Source organism: Onychostruthus taczanowskii, unplaced genomic scaffold, assembly GCF_017590055.1.
Source record: "Onychostruthus taczanowskii isolate IOZ18803 unplaced genomic scaffold, ASM1759005v1 scaffold91, whole genome shotgun sequence".
In the NCBI taxonomy this organism is placed as follows: Eukaryota; Metazoa; Chordata; class Aves; order Passeriformes; family Passeridae; genus Onychostruthus; species Onychostruthus taczanowskii.
Genome location: NW_024507105.1, coordinates 1603198 through 1621956, shown reverse-complemented (window position 1 = coordinate 1621956; position 18759 = coordinate 1603198). Strand labels below are relative to the sequence as shown.

Below are 18759 nucleotides of genomic sequence, written 5' to 3'. Positions count from 1 at the left end.
TTGCTCAGTGTATTCCTGTGGGCTCACAAGGCCTTCCCAGTGTATCCCAGTGATTCCCAGTGTATCCCAGTGGGTGCCCAGGCTCTGTCCAGTGATTCCCAGTGTATCCCAGTGGGTGTCCAGGCTCTGTCCAGTGTATCCCAGTGATTTCCAGTGCATCCCAGTGATTCCCAGTGTATCCCAGTACGTCCCACCACCAACGGCAAACGGGCAGCCTCGGCGCGCCCCCCCCCCCCCCCCCCCCCGCCTCGCTCTTCTATTGGTCAATCCCGCTGCCCATCTCACCGTTCTCCCTCTCGACTAGCCTGTTTGAACGCGCGGCGCGGCTTTCGATTGGTCAGAGGGCGGGCAGAGCCCTAGCCGTGTGCCCGCCCCCGCACTGCGATTGGCAGAGCGCCGGGGCAGGCGAGCGGGGATTGGCTGCACGTTTCGGCGGGACGAGCGGAGGTTTGAAGGAGACGTTGGCGCCGCCATCACCGCCTCAGCTTCTCCACCGCTTCAGCCGCTGCCGCCACCGCCGCTGCCATCGCCATGGAGCTCTCGCAGCCCCAGCCACCCCTCCGGGTATTTCCTGCGATCGCTGCCCCCGACTCTGCGGGGCTTCGTGATCCCCCGCCACACCATCCCCTCGGGGCCTCGGGAACCCGCAAGTTCTCCCGGTCCCCCTCAGCATCTCCCCGGGTCCTTCAGAGCCCCCCTTGGGTCTCCTTCAGGGTCTGCCCGGGCTCCTCTCTCGGCCCTTTCCCCAGCCCTCCCTCTCCTCTGCGATTGCGGTTCCCTTCGCGCCCCCAGCCCCGATCCCTTCCCCTCCCGGCCGGGCCCCTCGTGTTCCCCTTGTCCGCCCCTCACGGCCGCTGCCTGTCCCCCGCCAGCCCGCCAACGAGAACATCCTCGTCAGCAAGCCCGATGGCCCCAAGAAGCTCTCGGTGGAGCACATCTACCAGAAAAAGACGCAGCTGGAGCACATCCTGCTCCGGCCAGACACCTACATCGGCTCCGTGGAGCTCGTCACCCAGGTAGGAGCGGGGGGGAGCGGGGCTGAGCCCCCCGAGCACCTCGGGGCAGGCGGGGAGTCTTCAGCAGCTGTTTACAAAGCACAAAACCTCTTATCAGTCATGCTTATCAATCACAAAACACCTGCTTTACAAACGGACGGCACAGAGGAGGGGTTGTACCTGGGCACTTACAAATTCTTTTTTTTTTTTTTTCCAGCAAATGTGGGTTTATGATGAAGGCGTTGGCCTCAACTGCAGAGATGTGACCTTTGTGCCTGGCTTGTACAAAATCTTCGATGAGATTCTGGGTAAGCTGACATCCATTGAGTCAGTGAGTGACGGGTTATTAACGGGGGTTGAATGGAAGAAACTGGAACTAAACAAAAATTAGCAAGAACTTATTAGCACTGCTTAATAGCAAGCCGTTCATGGGGAACAAACAAAAGGAAAAAATGCAAAAAATCCAATTACAAACCTGATTTCATTCTACCCAAAATTCTCCCTTTTATGTCAGTGGTTGCACTGGAGGAATTCAGAGGTCATTCCTAACCTTCATAATTCCATGATAACTTGTACTCCTCTTTGTAATTTGCAAAATATTTTCATGCTGGGGTGATCATTAGTAACACTGTAGTGAGTTTTTGTGTTCATTCTACTGGAAGACTTCATAGTTTTCCCTTGATTGAGAATGTAATAAAAAAAGCAATATTCTGTTTCCTTTCTAGTCAATGCCGCAGACAACAAGCAGAGGGATAAAAACATGTCGTGCATTAAAGTCACAATTGATGTGTAAGTTGGGTTTCATTGTTGTTTGAAACACTGCATTGTGGCACTGCAGGGCTGATCTGAGATAGCCCAACTTTAATTCACCAGTTGTGAAAGCCTTTCTCTCTGCTCCCTGGTCTCTTACAGAGGGCTGATTGGGGAAACATCTGCTCTTTCCTTGCTGTGGTTTCCCACCTCTTCCTCTCCCTGTTCTTCCTGATGGAGCACAGACAGGGGTTTTGTGTGTGGGTCCATTTCAGAGCCAGCATGTGCAGATCTGGGCATTTCTGTGTTGCCTGTCCCCCCTCTGCTGGCAGCTGCTGCACTTGCTGAGCACAGATTTGTTCCTGGTGAAATGGTGCCTTTCCCCAGAGCCTTTTGGTGACTTCTTTCACAGCTCAGCCATTTGCAGCCTTAAAAACAGACTTTTTTTTTTCCCCTCCCCAGAGAGAATAACACAATCAGTGTGTGGAACAACGGGAAAGGTATCCCAGTTGTTGAACACAAAGTGGAGAAGGTCTATGTGCCTGCTCTGATCTTTGGACAGCTGCTGACATCCAGCAACTACGATGACAATGAGAAGAAAGTCACAGGTGAGGAAGGCTCAGATATGCACTAATATCTCTGAGCAGCTCTAAGAGTGTGACCTGAACTAGAACGGGCAGGAAGGGGATCCTTGATGCAGTGTGAAAACTGAAATAGGGGAAATTTAGGTGAGATACACGGAAGAAATTCCTCTCTGTGAGGGTGGTGAGGCCCTGGCACAGATTGCCCAGAGAAGCTGTGGCTGCCCCATCCCTGGAAGTGTCCAAGGCCAGGTTGGACAGGGCTTGAAGCAACCTGGGCTAGTTGAAGGTGCCCTGCCTACAGCAAATAGTGGGACTGGGTGGGCTTTAAGGTCCCTTCCAACCCAAACCATTCTGTGATTCCATGAAAATGACATTCTGAATCTATCAGAGGACTCTCTGTGCTCTGTTTAATCATAATAACAGTGCAAACATGGGAACAGGGAAAATTGTTTTTGAATATTTTCTTAAACCCTAATTAAATCAAAGTTTGCAGTTGCATACTGAGCTCGTAGAATATTGTTTCTTGTTGACAGTTGTCTTTGGATTGGGTGGACATTGACAAACTCCAGTTAGTCTTGGATTCTTTTAGATGGTTTTGGACAAAGAGAATAACACAAGTCTGTGTTCCTTCTAATTCCAGGGGGGAGAAATGGTTATGGAGCCAAACTGTGCAACATATTCAGCAAAAAGTTTACTGTGGAAACTGGATGTCGTGAATACAAAAAGTTATTCAAGCAGGTAGGAGCACTTTTCTTTCCAAGGAGTTTATACCTGAGGTTTTCAAATGAGACCCTCAGGTTTTGTTTCAAAACCAGTTCAGTGTGATTAGAGTAAATTTGACCCACAAAATGTAATTCACAGACAAAAAGGAATAATGAAATTAGCAGACAGCATCAGAATCTGGTTTTTAACCAGAGTTTTTGTTTAGTTTAAAGGTATCTAAAACACATAAACCATCTTACTGCTTTTAAAAACTAAGGTAGTTTTGTGTGTGTGTTTGACTTGCAACTCACCAAAGCTCCTTTCCTCAGACCTGGACAGACAACATGGGAAAGGCTGGAGAGATGAAGCTGAAATACTTTGATGGAGATGATTACACCTGTGTCACTTTCCAACCTGATCTGTCCAAATTCAAAATGACTGTTCTGGATAAGGACATTGTAGCACTGATGTCTCGAAGAGCCTATGATATTGCTGGATCCACAAAGGATGTCAAGGTTTTCCTGAATGGACAGAGGCTTCCTGTAAGTGAGCATTAAAAAGAAAACACAAATATCTTCATTTTTTTTGTGCCATTTAACCAGTGAGATTCCTTTGAGACCATTTCTGTCATCACACAGAACAAAGAAACACACGCAGAAGGGATTTTTTGCGGGAGGATGTGAATTAAGTATTTATAGGAGCCATTATCAACCAGTTGTCTGCTCTCATCTGTGTGCAGGTGAAAGGATTCCGCAGCTATGTGGACCTCTATCTGAAGGATAAGGTTGATGAAACTGGGAATGCACTTAAAGTTATCCACGAGGAAGTGAATTCCCGATGGGAAGTGTGCTTGACTTTGAGTGAAAAAGGCTTCCAGCAAGTCAGCTTTGTTAACAGCATTGCCACCACAAAGGTAACTCCTCAGTGTGTTTGGTCAAGCTACTGCCATATCCTTCACCTTTCATGTTCTTGGTTATTTGTAAGTGTACTTATGTTAGTGAAAAATAACGTTGCAAAGAATGCCCTTAAGTTTTTAAATAGATATTTATAGTTTTGTGGGTTTTAGTGGCCTCAGTCCCAGGTCCTTGTCCCATTCTCCTCAGGGTGGCAGACACGTTGATTATGTGGCTGACCAGCTCGTGACGAAAATCATTGATGTTGTGAAAAAGAAGAACAAAAACGGAGTTGGAGTGAAGCCTTTCCAGGTACAATGTCAGAATTTTCCAGGTGGGAAGCACAACTTGAGCATTACTGCAAATTGTAACTTCAGCTTAATGCATAGCAGCATTAATTAGTAACATTGTGCAGACAATATATAGAAGATTGCTAATTGTAGAAGTCTCATATTGTCCAGTTTAAGCCAATTAACTTCTCCTTGCAAATCAGTGTAGATGCACTAAACCTCACTATCTGTTAGATAACACCTCTTGAGGTGGAGAGATGCCAATTCCTTGATGTCCCAAATCATCTAACGCTTAATGAATGATCATTAGCTGTTCAAAATTAACAAAATATCTATGAAAATTCCAAACCCTACAGTGCTGAGTGTTCCCTCACTGTGTGATTGACGGGTGAGCTGAGCCTGTCCAGTGTGTGATCCTTGTTGTATTTAACTACAGGTGAAGAACCACATGTGGATTTTTGTGAATGCCTTAATTGAAAATCCAACCTTTGACTCTCAGACTAAGGAGAACATGACTCTGCAGGCAAAGAACTTCGGCTCTACCTGTAAACTGAGTGAAAAATTCATTAAGGGTGTAAGTCCTGATGTACATGGGCAGTCAAGATGTCTGTAAAAAATATGTAACAAAAGTTTCTGTCATCGTTGAGGCTTTTCCCACAACTTTGGATTGCGTTTTGTATTGCAGGCAGTTGGCTGTGGCATTGTTGAAAGTATCCTAAATTGGGTAAAATTTAAAGCTCAGAACCAGCTGAATAAGAAATGTTCAGCTGTGAAACATTCTAAGATTAAGGGTGTTCCTAAACTGGATGATGCCAACGATGCTGGTAAGTGTTTGACATCCTTTGTAACCAGTTCATTGAAAAACAGTTAAAACTTGTTCCTTGAACAAAAGATTTGTCTCCTGAGAAGAAGTGAGAATAGAAAACCTGTCATTATAGTTTTACTCCCATTTTGCAGTCCCATTTACATTTACATTATCCCCATTTACTGTGTGCAGTGCCAAAAAAACTGCCTTAAAAGATTATTTATACTTGTTCAGTCGTGAATGTGCAGCCTTGGATTTCATTTCTCAAGTAGAAAACTGACTCGATTTTCTTCTTTTTTTAGGCAGCAAGAATTCTTTAGATTGTACACTGATCCTGACTGAGGGAGACTCAGCCAAAACTCTGGCTGTTTCTGGTCTGGGAGTGGTTGGTAGAGACAAATATGGAGTATTTCCTCTTCGTGGGAAAATCCTCAATGTCAGGGAAGCTTCTCATAAGCAGGTTGGTTGGAAAATGGTTACAGTTACGTGTTGGAAGGTGTGGTGTGATTTGTGCAATGAGTTGGTGCAGCTGCACCTGGAGCACTGGAACTCCAAGGAGCAATGCCTTAAACACCTGAGTCTTCCTTCATCTTGATCCTGCCTCACTGGTTAAGTAGGAATATTGATTAAGTCCTGTTTAGTGATTTGCCTGAGGGGATAATGTTCATGTTGTAGATTGGAAAATGGTTTGAATTATCTAGACTAATTTAACCATTAGAAATTACAAGTTTCTAAACAGCAAAAAACCCCCAGCAGGACAGCACTCAGCCAATTAGTCACTAACTTTTTACTTTCTTGAGCTACATTTTGAGTCTGAAAGACAAGTTTTTATTCTGTGTGATCTCTTTCAGATTATGGAAAATGCTGAAATCAACAACATCATCAAGATTGTGGGTTTGCAGTATAAAAAGAACTATGAAGATCAAGAATCTTTAAAAAGTCTTCGCTATGGAAAGATTATGATCATGACAGATCAGGTTAGGTTCATTAATATTGAAAGTTGGGAGAAGATAACAATTAGCACTTAAATAAATAGATAGGAAGAAAATATTTCTCTAACTGCTGCTATTGTTGTACCCAATTCTCTGTGTTTCTTTTTCCCATTTTACATTTTTGTGGGTCTAAGTGTCTTTTCAGCCACAAAAAAAGTGAAACAGCTAAACACTGCCTCTCCATTCTGCTGATTCAATTTTTCCCATTTTACATTTTTGTGGGTCTAAGTGTCTTTTCAGCCACAAAAAAAGTAAAATGGTGAGTTAGGTGAAACAGCTAAACACTGCCTCTCCACTCTGCTGATTCAAAGTCCTTGACCAGTCCTTGACACCTTTTTTCACCAAGAATACCTTCTCTGTTTCTCTTAATTTTCAGCAATTAACACATGGCCACCTTTTCAGAGGTGAAAGTTAATAGGGTCAGTTAGCTGAAATTACAGAGTCATTTACTATTAAGCTAACAATTGTCATTTCCATCATTCCATGATAAAATATGGTTTGGTTTTTTCTTTTCTAATTCAGGATCAGGATGGATCACACATCAAAGGTTTGCTGATTAACTTCATCCATCACAATTGGCCATCTCTTCTAAGACACAATTTTTTGGAGGAATTCATTACTCCCATCATAAAGGTGAGGGCTGTGGGAGGATGAGGTGAATGACTGAGGATCCACTGCCCAAAAATGCCTTTCATTTCACAGTTAAAATGTTTGTCCATTGTAGGCTTTTAAAAACAAAGAAGAAATTGCATTCTACAGCATTCCTGAGTTTGAAGAATGGAAAGCCAGTACACAGAATTACAACTCATGGAAAATCAAGTACTACAAAGGTTTGTAAAAACTTAAAGTGGTGAAACTGATCCAAGTGAGAGCATTGATGATTTGATGCAGTCAATCCTGCTTTGCAGAAAGGATTTGGACTGGGTGTCCTCCAAGTCTCTTCCCTCCTATGATATTCCAATTAGATTTCAGATAGCTACAGGAGTTACAAAAATCCAAAATTACTACATGCCACTGCTCACTTAATTGTAGTTTTTATGATTTTTGTGATACATCTTGTTTTGAAGTAACTTAAGTTTTCAGGAAGAGATCTTCACACTGTATGTTCATATGATGCATCACAAAAACTGAGCATAGCAAAATATTTCTTTGAATTGGAACTTAATTTAGACAAAAAGTCATTAGGATTACCTCTCCTGTCCCTGCAGGTTTGGGTACCAGCACATCAAAGGAAGCCAAAGAATACTTTGCAGATATGGCAAAACACCGAATTGGCTTCAAATATTCTGGGCCTGAAGATGATGCTGCCATCACCCTGGTAACTAACACTTGATTTAATTGCTGACTTACTACCTTTGGTATTTCACCTTGTAGAGTGCTCTGTATTTTCTCTTAAAATGCTCTTGGAGGCCTTTGGGCTGGAGACAATCTCTGTTACCAAGGCTACAGCTTTAGTTGAACCAGGAGCATCAAATCTGCCCCTCAACCTCAGGGCAAGAGTACCCTTTTAGTGATGGGCTTTAAATATAGCTTGGAACAAACTAATCACTGCAAACCAATTGTCATTTTCAGACACAATAGTAAATATTCCTTCAACATTTTTCTGTGTATTCTGCTGCAGTTTTCTCCAAGTTAGATCTTCCCTTCCTCCCTCAGTGCAAAGCGGTGGATTAAAACAGTTCTTGTTTCTGTGAACTTCACCTTAGCTGATCTTTGATTCTTAAATATTCAGAGTTGTTAGGCAATGCTAAAACATCAAGTTCTTCCCCACAGTATTAATTTCCTCTCAAATCTGCTTTAGTCTTCTGTTATTATATTAAAAATCTATAGATGTAAATGTAACTACTCTGTCTTCTATGGAATGGTGGAAATTATGCTCTTAATATGTTTAGCTACAGAACCCTTTTATTGCATTTCTTGGGCTCTTAAATCAGCCTGTTTAGCATGTTGTTCTCCTGGGTAAGCTCTTCCTTTTTCTCAAGTGATCCAATAGTGCACAGCCACAGAATGTTCTGGAATTGAGTTACTTTTCATTTTGTAACATCCAGGCCTTTAGCAAGAAGAAGATAGAAGAGAGAAAGGAATGGCTGACTAATTTCATGGAGGATAGAAGACAACGGAAGCTGCATGGTCTACCAGAGGTAAAAGGTTTATGTTTATAAGGAAACTGGTTCCCAGTCTCTGCCTGGGGCTGTTCTCAGCTTCATCCCAGCACTCCAGAGCTGCACACAGCTCAGTCAGTGAGTCAGGTCCTGATTACAGAACGTTGAAAACGTGTCAGGATTTTGCAGAGCAGCTTCTTCTCTCATCTTATCAGTGTAGCCTCATTGTCAATTATCCAACTGTCAACTTCACTTTTAACTCTCATCTTTCAAGTTGCTGTATCAACAGGAAAATGATAACACAAGCAGAGGCAAATGAAGTCTTTATTTTCCCCAAAATGGGGGAAATAATGCATCCTGGGAAGTGTTTCCCTTTGCCATGCAAAGGGTGTCATCACTTGAGCTGTATTTAGCTGGTCTTACAAGGAGTTCCCATTTCATTGAAACTAGCCAAGAAAATTATTAGACCCTGTTAAAATTAAGGCAATCTCCTCTCTGTTTTTCTTAGGAATACCTGTATGGGAAAAACACTGATTACCTGACATACAATGACTTCATCAACAAGGAGTTAGTGCTGTTCTCAAACTCAGATAATGAAAGATCAATCCCATCACTGGTTGATGGTAAGTGATTTCTAAGTCATGATTCTGCATGGTGTATCCCCAGAACTGAGGAAATGGGTGTTTGATGTCACATCAGAGCCAGGGAACATGCTCAGGTTTCTGGGTCAGTATCCTGAAGTCTGTTTCTGCTGTCTAAGATTTTTTCATCTTTGGATGAAATGTCTTGTCCATTTTGTAATACATTATTGCCAGTACCTTACTCAGCTGGCAGAGAATCTTGAAGTAGTTCTTGCATCTCTAGAGAGCCAAGTGCATCACATCACATGTTCTAACCACGAGGTCTTTTCTATTTTCATACAGGTTTGAAGCCAGGTCAGAGGAAGGTTTTGTTCACCTGCTTCAAACGAAACGATAAGCGGGAGGTGAAGGTTGCTCAGCTGGCTGGTTCTGTCGCTGAGATGTCCTCATACCATCATGGGGAGGTAAGAACCTGCCTGGGTGTGCAAAACACTTCAAAAAAAAAAGGGGAAAAGCCCTTCTGTTGGTGTGAGTTATGATGCCTCTAAAGCAGAATTAGATGCTTGAGTGTGTACACCAAATGGAAGTTGCTGTTTAGCTGTTTCCACAATTAATTATTTGGTATTAAATTAATCTCACATTGATCACTCTGCCTGTCCTGTTCTTCATGGAAGCATAGTTCACTCAAAAAGTGGAACAAGAAAACCCTCCTTAATTTGTGATGGGCTTAGGCAGATGTTAATAACATTTCTGCTTGGGTCAGGAAGAGATAAGCACTACCACAAGGTTCTCTGTGGAGACTGACAGAATCTTTCACTGGAGGTTTCAGAGCAGGTGGACAGCAACAGATAAAGACATGGGTCATTAGAACATTTCAGATGGTTTGGGATGCATTTTCCTTGAGTTTCCTCCAGTTTTTCATCAATTGAGTTTATCCTCTGTATCAGTTAAGTCCTTGGTGTGAATGTTGCCTTGCTTTGTCCATCCCCTGAACCATTCTGCATGTTCAGCTTTGCACCTCCTTTATTGCAGGCTGCACTGATGATGACCATCATTAACTTGGCCCAAAACTTTGTGGGCAGCAACAACCTCAACCTGCTCCAGCCCATTGGTCAGTTTGGCACGAGGCTGCACGGAGGCAAAGACTCTGCCAGCCCTCGATACATCTTCACCATGCTCAGGTCAGCATTCTAAAGTTCTTACTGTACTAAAGGACTCAAATTTACAGCAATTAGAATGAAAAACAAATTGGATTTTTCTCTTTAAAACTTTGGGCTGGCTATACTTGCATGCTCAGAGTAGCAACAATTGAAATGAGATTCAGGTGCTAGATTCCATTATGGAAACGTGGCTATCAGTGCAGAGAATATGAAAATGAAAGCAGAACCAAAGGGAGAAATTTGGGTGGGATAATAAAAATTAAGGAGCTTTCTTTTTGCATGGCAATCATGTTCTGTAACAAGAATTTGGGCTTAAATTCCCTTCTCTGTTCCAGTCCCCTGGCACGCTTGGTGTTCCCACCAATGGATGACAACATCCTGAGGTTCCTCTATGATGACAACCAGCGTGTGGAGCCAGAGTGGTACATGCCCATCATTCCAATGGTGCTGGTCAATGGGGCTGAAGGGATTGGTACTGGCTGGGCCTGTAAAATCCCCAACTTTGATATCAGAGAAGTTGTCAACAATATCCGTCGGCTGATGGATGGAGAAGATCCACTGCCAATGGTAAATAATATAATTAAAAATCAAATGTCTTGCTTGTTAGTTTATTGAGCTCACATTTAGCATTTTTTGGGCATACTTAAAAAAAGAGCCATCCACAGAAAGCTGAATCCAGTGTTTTTGCTCCTCAGCTTCCCAGTTACAAGAATTTCAAAGGCACCATAGATGAGCTGGGGCCTAATCAGTACGTGATAAGTGGTGAAGTGTCCATCCTTGATTCTACAACCATCGAGATCACTGAGCTGCCTGTCAGAACATGGACACAGGTAATAAACAGGCAATCTGCTCTGGGAATGTATAGTTTGCTCTTTAAAGCAAAAATGACTAGTGGGTTTTGGATCTGACTGTGTTTCTTTCCTCAGCCATATAAAGAGCAGGTTCTGGAGCCAATGCTGAATGGGACTGAGAAGACCCCCCCTCTAATCACAGACTACAAAGAATATCACACAGACACCACGGTGAGGTTTGTGGTGAAGATGAACGAAGATAAACTAGCAGAAGCTGAAGCTGTGGGGCTGCATAAGGTCTTCAAACTCCAAACAAGTTTAACATGCAACTCCATGGTACGTGACAGATTTTGCTGAAGGAATTTTTGGTTTAACTCAGACTCTGTGGACAGCTGCAGTCGTTGCGTGAAACAAAAATCCTCTTTGGCAGTAACCTATTCACTTCGATTTTTCTGCTGTTACTGGTTTTAAATCAGCTTTCAAAGGTCAAGAGCTGGCTTAGGAGTGGGTCCAGAGTGGATAGTTTGCCTGAAGGAGGCAAAATGATCTGAAATCACAGTTTGCAGAGCTCTGTGAGCCAGCAGCAGGGGCACTGAACGTCTGGTTCCTGACAATGTGTGAAGCTTTGATGTGAGATGTTTGTCTTGCACAGAGCTCTAAGATTCAAGTAACCTTGACTCTACTGCTTGTATTCAAGATTACTGAAATTCTAAAATTGGCTCTGCTGCTGTGCTCACAAACTGAAGTAGTTTCTAGAACAACACTGAGATTTGATAATTTGTTTGTTAATAATTCAGTGGTACCATCACACCTGTGTTACAGGTAACTTTCAGCAGGTTTGGGATCAGTTTTATCATCATAACACCCGTGGTTCTTTCATTTTCCTCCAGGTTCTTTTTGACCATGTCGGCTTTCTCAAGAAATACGACTCTCCCCAGGATATTCTTAAGGAGTTCTTTGAACTGCGGCTCCGGTATTACAGTTTGAGGAAGGAATGGCTTATTGGGATGCTGGGTGCTGAGTCTGCAAAGCTGAGCAACCAGGCTCGCTTCATCCTGGAGAAAATAGATGGCAAAATTGTCATTGGTATGTTGTTCTTGGTGACTGGGATTGCAACTGGGAGAACTGGGTGATCTCTTGAGCTCTGTCAGCACCCCCTCAGCCCCAGGCTGCTTTTTACAAACCACACCAGGGCTTATCTCTGTTCTTGTGACATCTGAGAGGAAAATGCTTCACAGAGTATCCTTGGTCTGTGTATTATACACATAATAATGACAACGGGATACTTATGCAGCTTTCCTGCTCTGTGTTTGAGAATTTTTGAGAGAATTTTTTAACAGTTTAGCAATAATTCCCATTTATTTCTGACTTGGTAGGAGTAAGAGTTAATTATTTGTGGGTTTAGAAAGGGGCAGTGTTGGCTGTTTAATGCATTCTCAAGAATCTGTATCTCTCTCCATTATCTTGGTGAACCTCTGCAAAAATACTCCAAATCACGTTCTCAGTGGACTGGAGGTTTCAAACTTAGATGACACTCAAACAGCAACATCTGAGAATCATGAGCTAGAAAAAGAAGCAGACCTTTGTTCCCAACATTCACATTTTTCAATCAACTTTTCCCCCTCGCTGTAAAAGCTGGGCTGTGTTCTGCCGCCTTCACGGAGGATGCGGCCAGACAACGTGTCATAAGATGCTTTGTGGTTTGTGTCTGAAGGCAGCCCAGTAATCCCAGCAGCTCGAGTCTGTCTGACTGAACTCTGGAAGAGAAATAATTCCCCTGAAATGCATTTTCTTGGGTTGTTTTTTTTTTTTGTAATAAGTAGTTCCAAGGCTGCCAGAGCTGGTTTCATTTGTATTTGTGTCTCATGGTTGATGGCTTCTGATACCTTAAAAAGGAGCAAATTCCAGCTGAAGCATTTCCAGTGGTTGAGCACTTAGAGCATAAATTTCCTGGGTGATGTCTAATGAGGTGCAAGCTATACCATGCTATCAAGGGTTTTTTTCTCCACCTGCCTGTCATGATGAAACCTGTTTTATACCATCATACCTTTTTTTCCCAAGTTCAAAACTAGTTAAAACAGGGGAAATGCATGTATGGAAACAAAGAAAAATATTAACATTGTTGGCTGGTGCAGGAGCAATGTTTGTTTGTCTGTTTCCCAGACAAATCTCCTGCTAAATAGGAGTTCTCCAGGTGTTGTTCAGGCTCTTCCACATGTCCCTGCTGTGATGTGGAAAGGCTGGTTTGGAGCTCTGTAGGATGCTGAGCAGCTACAACCACAGGATCCAAACTGTGAAGCTCATCTGTCACTCCTAACAGCAACTGGTAGTGGGCACTGAGTGACAATCCTGAAATGTCTGTTTGCAGAAAACAAACCCAAGAAAGAGCTGATTCAAGTTCTTATCCAGAGAGGGTACGAGTCTGATCCGGTGAAGGCTTGGAAGGAGTCTCAGAACAAGGTAATGCCTCAGTCATCCTCTGAATATGCCCAAACTGGCCCCAAGCTCTGAGGCTTTGTAATCCTTAGAGAGGCTCAAGTTGCTTTTCAATTAGCAGGATTCAAGAGGTTCCGTGTTTGATCAGTAGCCCTACCCATGTGTGTCAGGGTTTTTATTGACTTGTGTTTGTTTCAAATCCACATTTAGGATGAAGAGGGGGGGGAGGAGGAAGAGAATGACAAAGAATCAGCTGCAGCCTCTGGCCCAGACTTCAACTACCTGCTGAACATGCCCCTGTGGTATCTGACCAAGGAGAAGAAAGATGAGCTCTGCAAGCAGAGGGATAACAAAGTATGTGCCTTCCTTTCCTTATAAAAGCATTATATTTACAATATATTATGTGTTATACAGTTTCTTTTTGGATTGAAATGTGTTGCTAATGATTTTTATGTGATTTTTTTATCTGTGATTCCCTTTAGGAAAAGGAGCTGGAAGACCTTAAGCGCAAGAGTCCCTCTGACCTGTGGAAGGAAGACCTTGCTGCCTTAATTGAAGAACTTGATGTATGTCAATGCTCAGTGCAGAAAATCAACTCCCTCATCTTCTCCACCAGCCCTTTATTGACTTTTGTATTTTTTTGTGTTATTTTATGCTCCCCTCTGCAGGTAGTGGAGGCCAAGCAAGCACAGGATGAGAGTGCAGGGATTGTTGGCAAACCTTTGAAGGTGAAAGGAGGGAAAGCAAAGGTGAAGAAGGCCCAGCTGGCAGAAGTAATGCCATCCCCTCATGGCATCAGGGTTGTTCCTCGGATCACTGCTGAGATGAAGGCAGAGGCAGAGAAGAAAACTAAAAAGAAAGTAAAGGTAAAAAGGAACATTCCAAATGCTCGATCTTCCTTTACATCCTCTTCAATACAGCCTTAAAAATGTGACTCCTTGTTAGCTGGACTTGTCCTCTTGAAGCTGTTGTTCAAGGAGAGGGACAGGACCTCAGGATTTGAGAAGCACTGGGAACAGGGGTATCTCAGTCTGAAGGAGAACAGACTCACATATCAGGAGGTGGCTTAGAGGGAAATTTTTGGCACATTGCACTGCCAGGGATGGGCTGGTAGCTCAGAAAGGGGGGTGGATGCAAGTAAGGTTGTTCCAGGTGTCTTGGGAATTTGATAAACCCTCTAGCAGGCAGGAAGCACAGCCAGTACATTCTCTTCTCCAGAACAGCCTTTACATATCCAGCAATGCTTTCACCCACTTAATGCCATCATTGTTCTCTGTATCAAGGAGATAAAAAAGATTGAACTCTTTTTATAGGACTAGTTAAAATTGTGTCATTCAGCCATTTCCAACAGAGAGCTATAACCCATCCCTTCACCTGTTTGATCCTGAAAGCCACACAGGTCACTCTTTTCCTCCACATGATTCCACCCAGCAGTTTTTCCAAATAACTCCTGCTTTTGTTTTTATCCCACCCTGTCCTGTCCTGCATCCCCATCCCCCCCAGAGCCAGCACACAGCTGCAGCAGGACCAGAGTGCTCAGGAGTGGGGCCAGAATTCCTGTTTTTGTTCATGTTGGATTTTGCCTTTTAAGTCACCTGATTTGGGGGCAGATCCTGTCCAATTTATAGATCCTGTCTGTAATCAATTCTACACAGTTTTACCACTACTTTTACACAGCTAAAATAAGCAGCTCCTTCCTCCATTACCCCATGTGCCTCTTTTCTGTGAGCTGACTCACTGTTTGGTATCTGCTTGCATCTGCAGAGTGAAAAAACTGAATTTGATGAGAATCAGGATGAAAACACATCCGGAGAGAAGGAGAATGTAGGCCTGAAGAAGAGATTAGCACCGAAGCTGAAGACTGAGCAAGGTAAATGCTTTGATGTTATTTCCTCCAAGGAAAAGAGGGAAAGGGTTGTCAGTTTGGTTATCTGACCTCTTCCTGAGGGTGGTGAGCAACATCTAGGATCAGTAGTTTTGGAAAAACTGGGTGAGAAAGTGATCCTGGATAACAGTCAAGCAGGATAGATTCCTATTTCTCTTTGTTTAAGCCACAATCCTCTGAATTCAGTGTATTTCTAAGCTGAGCTTGAACTGCTGAGCCTGAACTATACATGGAAGTTTTCTGGTTCATCCTGCCTCCCAATATTTTTCAGGAGCCAAGAAACAGGCCACTCTGCCTTTCAAGCCATTAAAGAAAGCCAAGAAACGAAACCCTTGGTCTGACTCAGGGTCTGATTCAGAGTCTGACTTTGAAGCACCTCCTCAAAGAGAGCGAGCGGTTCGCCAGGCAGCAGGTGAGTGAGGACATGGATGCAGGAGAAGGATGGTCCTCCTTGTGGAGGAGTAAATGGGACAGACTATTTGGGACCTCCCAGAGCCTCAGATCACATTTAGAAATCATCTTTTAAAGGCTTCTTTATTTTACTGTCAGAAACTATTAAATATTTCTACCATTTGTGCACATTTTCAAGGAAAAGCAGAAATGGGCAACTAGAGAAATATGGCTATTTGGTTTAATTACACAACTGTCTTGGCACATTAAATGTGTTGTGGGTGAGGTTGGAAGCCTCCAAATGACAGAACACACTTTGTTATTTGGAGTCTTCTCCCTGGCAGTCTCAGCATCTGCTTGTTTTTATTCAGGTCTTTATTTTTTTAATAACTGTAGCTAAAATATTGAAAAATCAACAGAGCTGCATTTTGCCAAATGTGTAAAATAACACGTCTGTGTTCTTCCATCAGCCAAAGTCAAGCCCATGGTCATTTCAGACTCAAATAACTCCAGCTCAGATGAGGACTCTGAATTCCAGGGTGACAGTGAAGGCAACTCTGAATTGGACACAAACTCTAAGAAAAAGGCTCCTCCCAAGCCCAAACCTGCTCCCAAGTGAGTATTTTTCCATAATCACTGGAAATTAGTTGTGCTTAATGCTACACAGAAGTTAAAAGCAATTTTTTTTTTTTAAATTCCCCTATTTAGTGCCTCATAAACTGAATTAAAAACTTGGGGTTTTGTTTTCCAGGGAAACCACTGAAAAAGCAGCAAAAGCTCCCGAGCAAAAGGCAGTGCCAAGTGCTGTTCCTGGTGAGTGTGAGACCTCTAAACCACGTGCATTGCTCTATAATCCCTCAGCAGTGCACAGGGAAGAGCAGAGGGGATAATTTGGCTGTTTCAGGCTGACTTTCTGCTTTCCTTATCCTGTTCCAGTCCAAGATGTCCCTGAGGACAAGGTGAGCCAGGCTCCTGCAGCTCCATCCGTCCCAGTGCCGAGCACCAAGGCCGTGCCCAAAAAAACTACTGCAGCCAAGAAGGCTGGAGCCACCAAGGGTAAGGGCAGCTCAGCAACTTCAGTTTTAGAGAACAATTATAATTCCTGTGGGAAACAGCCCGAGTGATTTCGCTTGGCCTTCCAGGGCCTGGGCAACTGGAGTTTGCATTTCAGCAAAGATCTGAGGTTTGTGGCAGAGGTTCTCTGGTTGTCATGTTTGAGGTCTGTTTCCAAACATATCGTGTTCTAGTTCATGTTGGACATGCTAGGAGGGAGGGAATTTTAGTTTGGGAACAGGAAAAGTGAATGCTTCCTACAGTGCTATGTAATACTTGGCAGGGACAATCTGAGTGGAATTTGTGTCTTGAAGTCAATGTCCTACTTCGTGTCTTTTTGGGAAGAAAGCAGGCAAGTTTTTGGGGGTAGTTTGATCTATTCAGTGCTGGATCCATCTCCAGCATTTGACTCAGGGATTTTTAAACCCCAGACTTTGACATTGTTTTGTATATTCCAAATGGAATCAACTCGGTGTTGATCCCAGCAGGAAAATAGTGTTACTTCCATTCCTAAATTGAGAAAGCATGTTATCACTCAGAAATGGCCTGAAATGGAAGCTGTGCTTCAAGATGCTCTTTTAAAAAGTGAAAATGTAGGTAAGAAGGAATGAGTTGAGTGTTTGGGAAATTCCTTCCTTGCTGTGCAGGATTGTGAAGGTCTGAGATGGGTTATGGAGCCTGGAGAGATCAGGACTTTTCAATCTGAAATAGTCTGTAAATTGCTTTGGGGACGCTTTAATTTGATCCTCTAAATGTAGTGGAACTGAGCAGATAAACAACCTCATTCCTCACCATCTGTGGAAGAGAGATCTTTCTAGAAAACCCAGCTTCAAACAGAGACGACCTGTGCACTGACCCCTCAGCAGCACAGAGCCTGTTTCTGTTGGAAGAAATTCCCAAACTGGGAACGAGAGAGGAGCAAAACAGGGGTTTAACACCGTGCTCTGTTCCAGACAACCAGCCCTCCATCATGGATATCCTGGCCAAGAAAAAGGCTGCACCCAAAGCCAAGCCAGCAGCCAAGGAGGGACCCCTGCACGCCCAGGGTGACAACGCCAAGGGGAGGAAGGCTGTCAAGAGGCAGCCAAGCCCTCTGGATTCGGATTCTGGTTCGGATTTTGGCTCAAAGCCTGCCAAATCTGTTGCATCAAAGGTTTGTGCAGTGAGGGAACTGCAGAGTGTGGGGTGGGTTCTTCTGTCAGGAAAAGCTGGTGGAGGTCGAACCTCTACCTGGGTGTGGGGAATGGGGAAGAGGGGGGTCATGGAATTGTGGAATATTCTGAGCTGGAAGTGACCCACAAGGATCAGAGTCCAACTCCCAGCCCTGCACAGGACACCCCAGCAATCCCACCCTGTGCTTGGGGCTGTGGCCATTCCCTGGGGAGCCTGGGCAGTGCCCAGCACCCTCTGGGATAAGAACCTTTCCCCCACAAGGGTCACACACCCTTGGTCTGCTCCCACCATCCCCATGGCACAGCAGGCGTGTGCTGCTCATGGTGTTCCCTGTGGGTGCTCACATCCATGATTCCTTTCCTGCTTTCCCTCCAGAAATCCAAGGTACTGGAAGACACCTTCACCATTGACTCTGCTGATGAAAGCCCTGCACCTCAGCCCCGTGCCAGGCCTGGCCGTGCCAAAAAACCTGTCCAGTACCTGGAGGAGTCCTCTGAGGATGATCTGTTTTGAGTTCTTAGGAAAATTTTAAACTCCAGATCCACAACAAGCCTTCAGCAGCGCTCCAGAGCTCCCACCAAAGACCATCTCAGCCTAGGAAATCTTCATCAAATGTGAGCCACTCTGTTCATTACTGGTGAACAGAGCTGGTTTTTTCTTGGTTTTAAGTAAGTTAGATTTCTTTTAAACGGGAACATCCCCTTTTTGGTGAACACTGGAGCCACGTGCCCAGCAAGTACTGCCACACTTCCCTCTTCCCCATTATTTGACACTTTGTGGTCATTTTAGTGTTAAAGTTGACTTTAGAACATGCCAGATCCTTTAAAATTTATACATCCCTCTTGAAATGTCTTATAGTACTAGAATACATCAATTTTGAATTCTACCACCCAACACAGGTGAGCTGAAGTCATTTTTCCAGCACTATTCCTTCACTATGTAAATATTTCTGTGTTTGTTCTTGTTGTCCTGAGTTTGTTTAAGTATGTGTCTAATAAAAGTGTTTTTACTTATTTTCTTCACTTTGTGCATTTTTTTGGGAAATAACAACTGCAGAGCTTGTGCTAAGCTCTCCCTCTGTCAGAGCAGAGGGCGTGGCACAATTTCTGGGGGTGCTGGGCTGCTTGGCCACTTCCCCACTGGCTGTGGCCACTGTGGCTCCACAGCTGAATTCTTG

At 43.8% G+C, this 18759-nt stretch overlaps 1 protein-coding gene across 1 annotated transcript; it reads left to right on the top strand.

Annotated features, from left to right (window-relative positions):
- The first annotated feature begins 531 nt into the window (after positions 1-531).
- TOP2A (DNA topoisomerase II alpha) lies at positions 532-18556 on the top strand. Its single transcript, XM_041426440.1, has 35 exons — positions 532-564; positions 873-1016; positions 1213-1303; positions 1721-1784; positions 2208-2353; positions 2970-3067; positions 3361-3573; positions 3771-3944; positions 4135-4236; positions 4651-4788; positions 4900-5038; positions 5322-5479; positions 5871-5996; positions 6534-6644; positions 6736-6841; positions 7220-7329; positions 8060-8152; positions 8622-8736; positions 9037-9158; positions 9727-9875; positions 10190-10421; positions 10550-10684; positions 10781-10981; positions 11536-11731; positions 13014-13105; positions 13292-13435; positions 13564-13647; positions 13750-13947; positions 14846-14951; positions 15238-15378; positions 15827-15971; positions 16108-16169; positions 16293-16412; positions 17363-17562; positions 17958-18556. Exons 1-35 carry the CDS (start codon positions 532-534, stop codon positions 18093-18095), a joined length of 4626 nt encoding a protein of 1541 aa, XP_041282374.1. The 3' UTR covers positions 18096-18556.
- The last annotated feature ends 203 nt before the right edge of the window (positions 18557-18759 follow it).

Coding starts and splice junctions, on each gene's coding strand:
- TOP2A (XM_041426440.1), top strand. CDS start 532: ATGGAGCTCTCGCAGCCCCAGCCACCCCTCCGG. Junction 3,945..4,134: donor ACAGCATTGCCACCACAAAG/GTAACTCCTCAG, acceptor CATTCTCCTCAG/GGTGGCAGACACGTTGATTA. Junction 4,237..4,650: donor TTGGAGTGAAGCCTTTCCAG/GTACAATGTCAG, acceptor ATTTAACTACAG/GTGAAGAACCACATGTGGAT.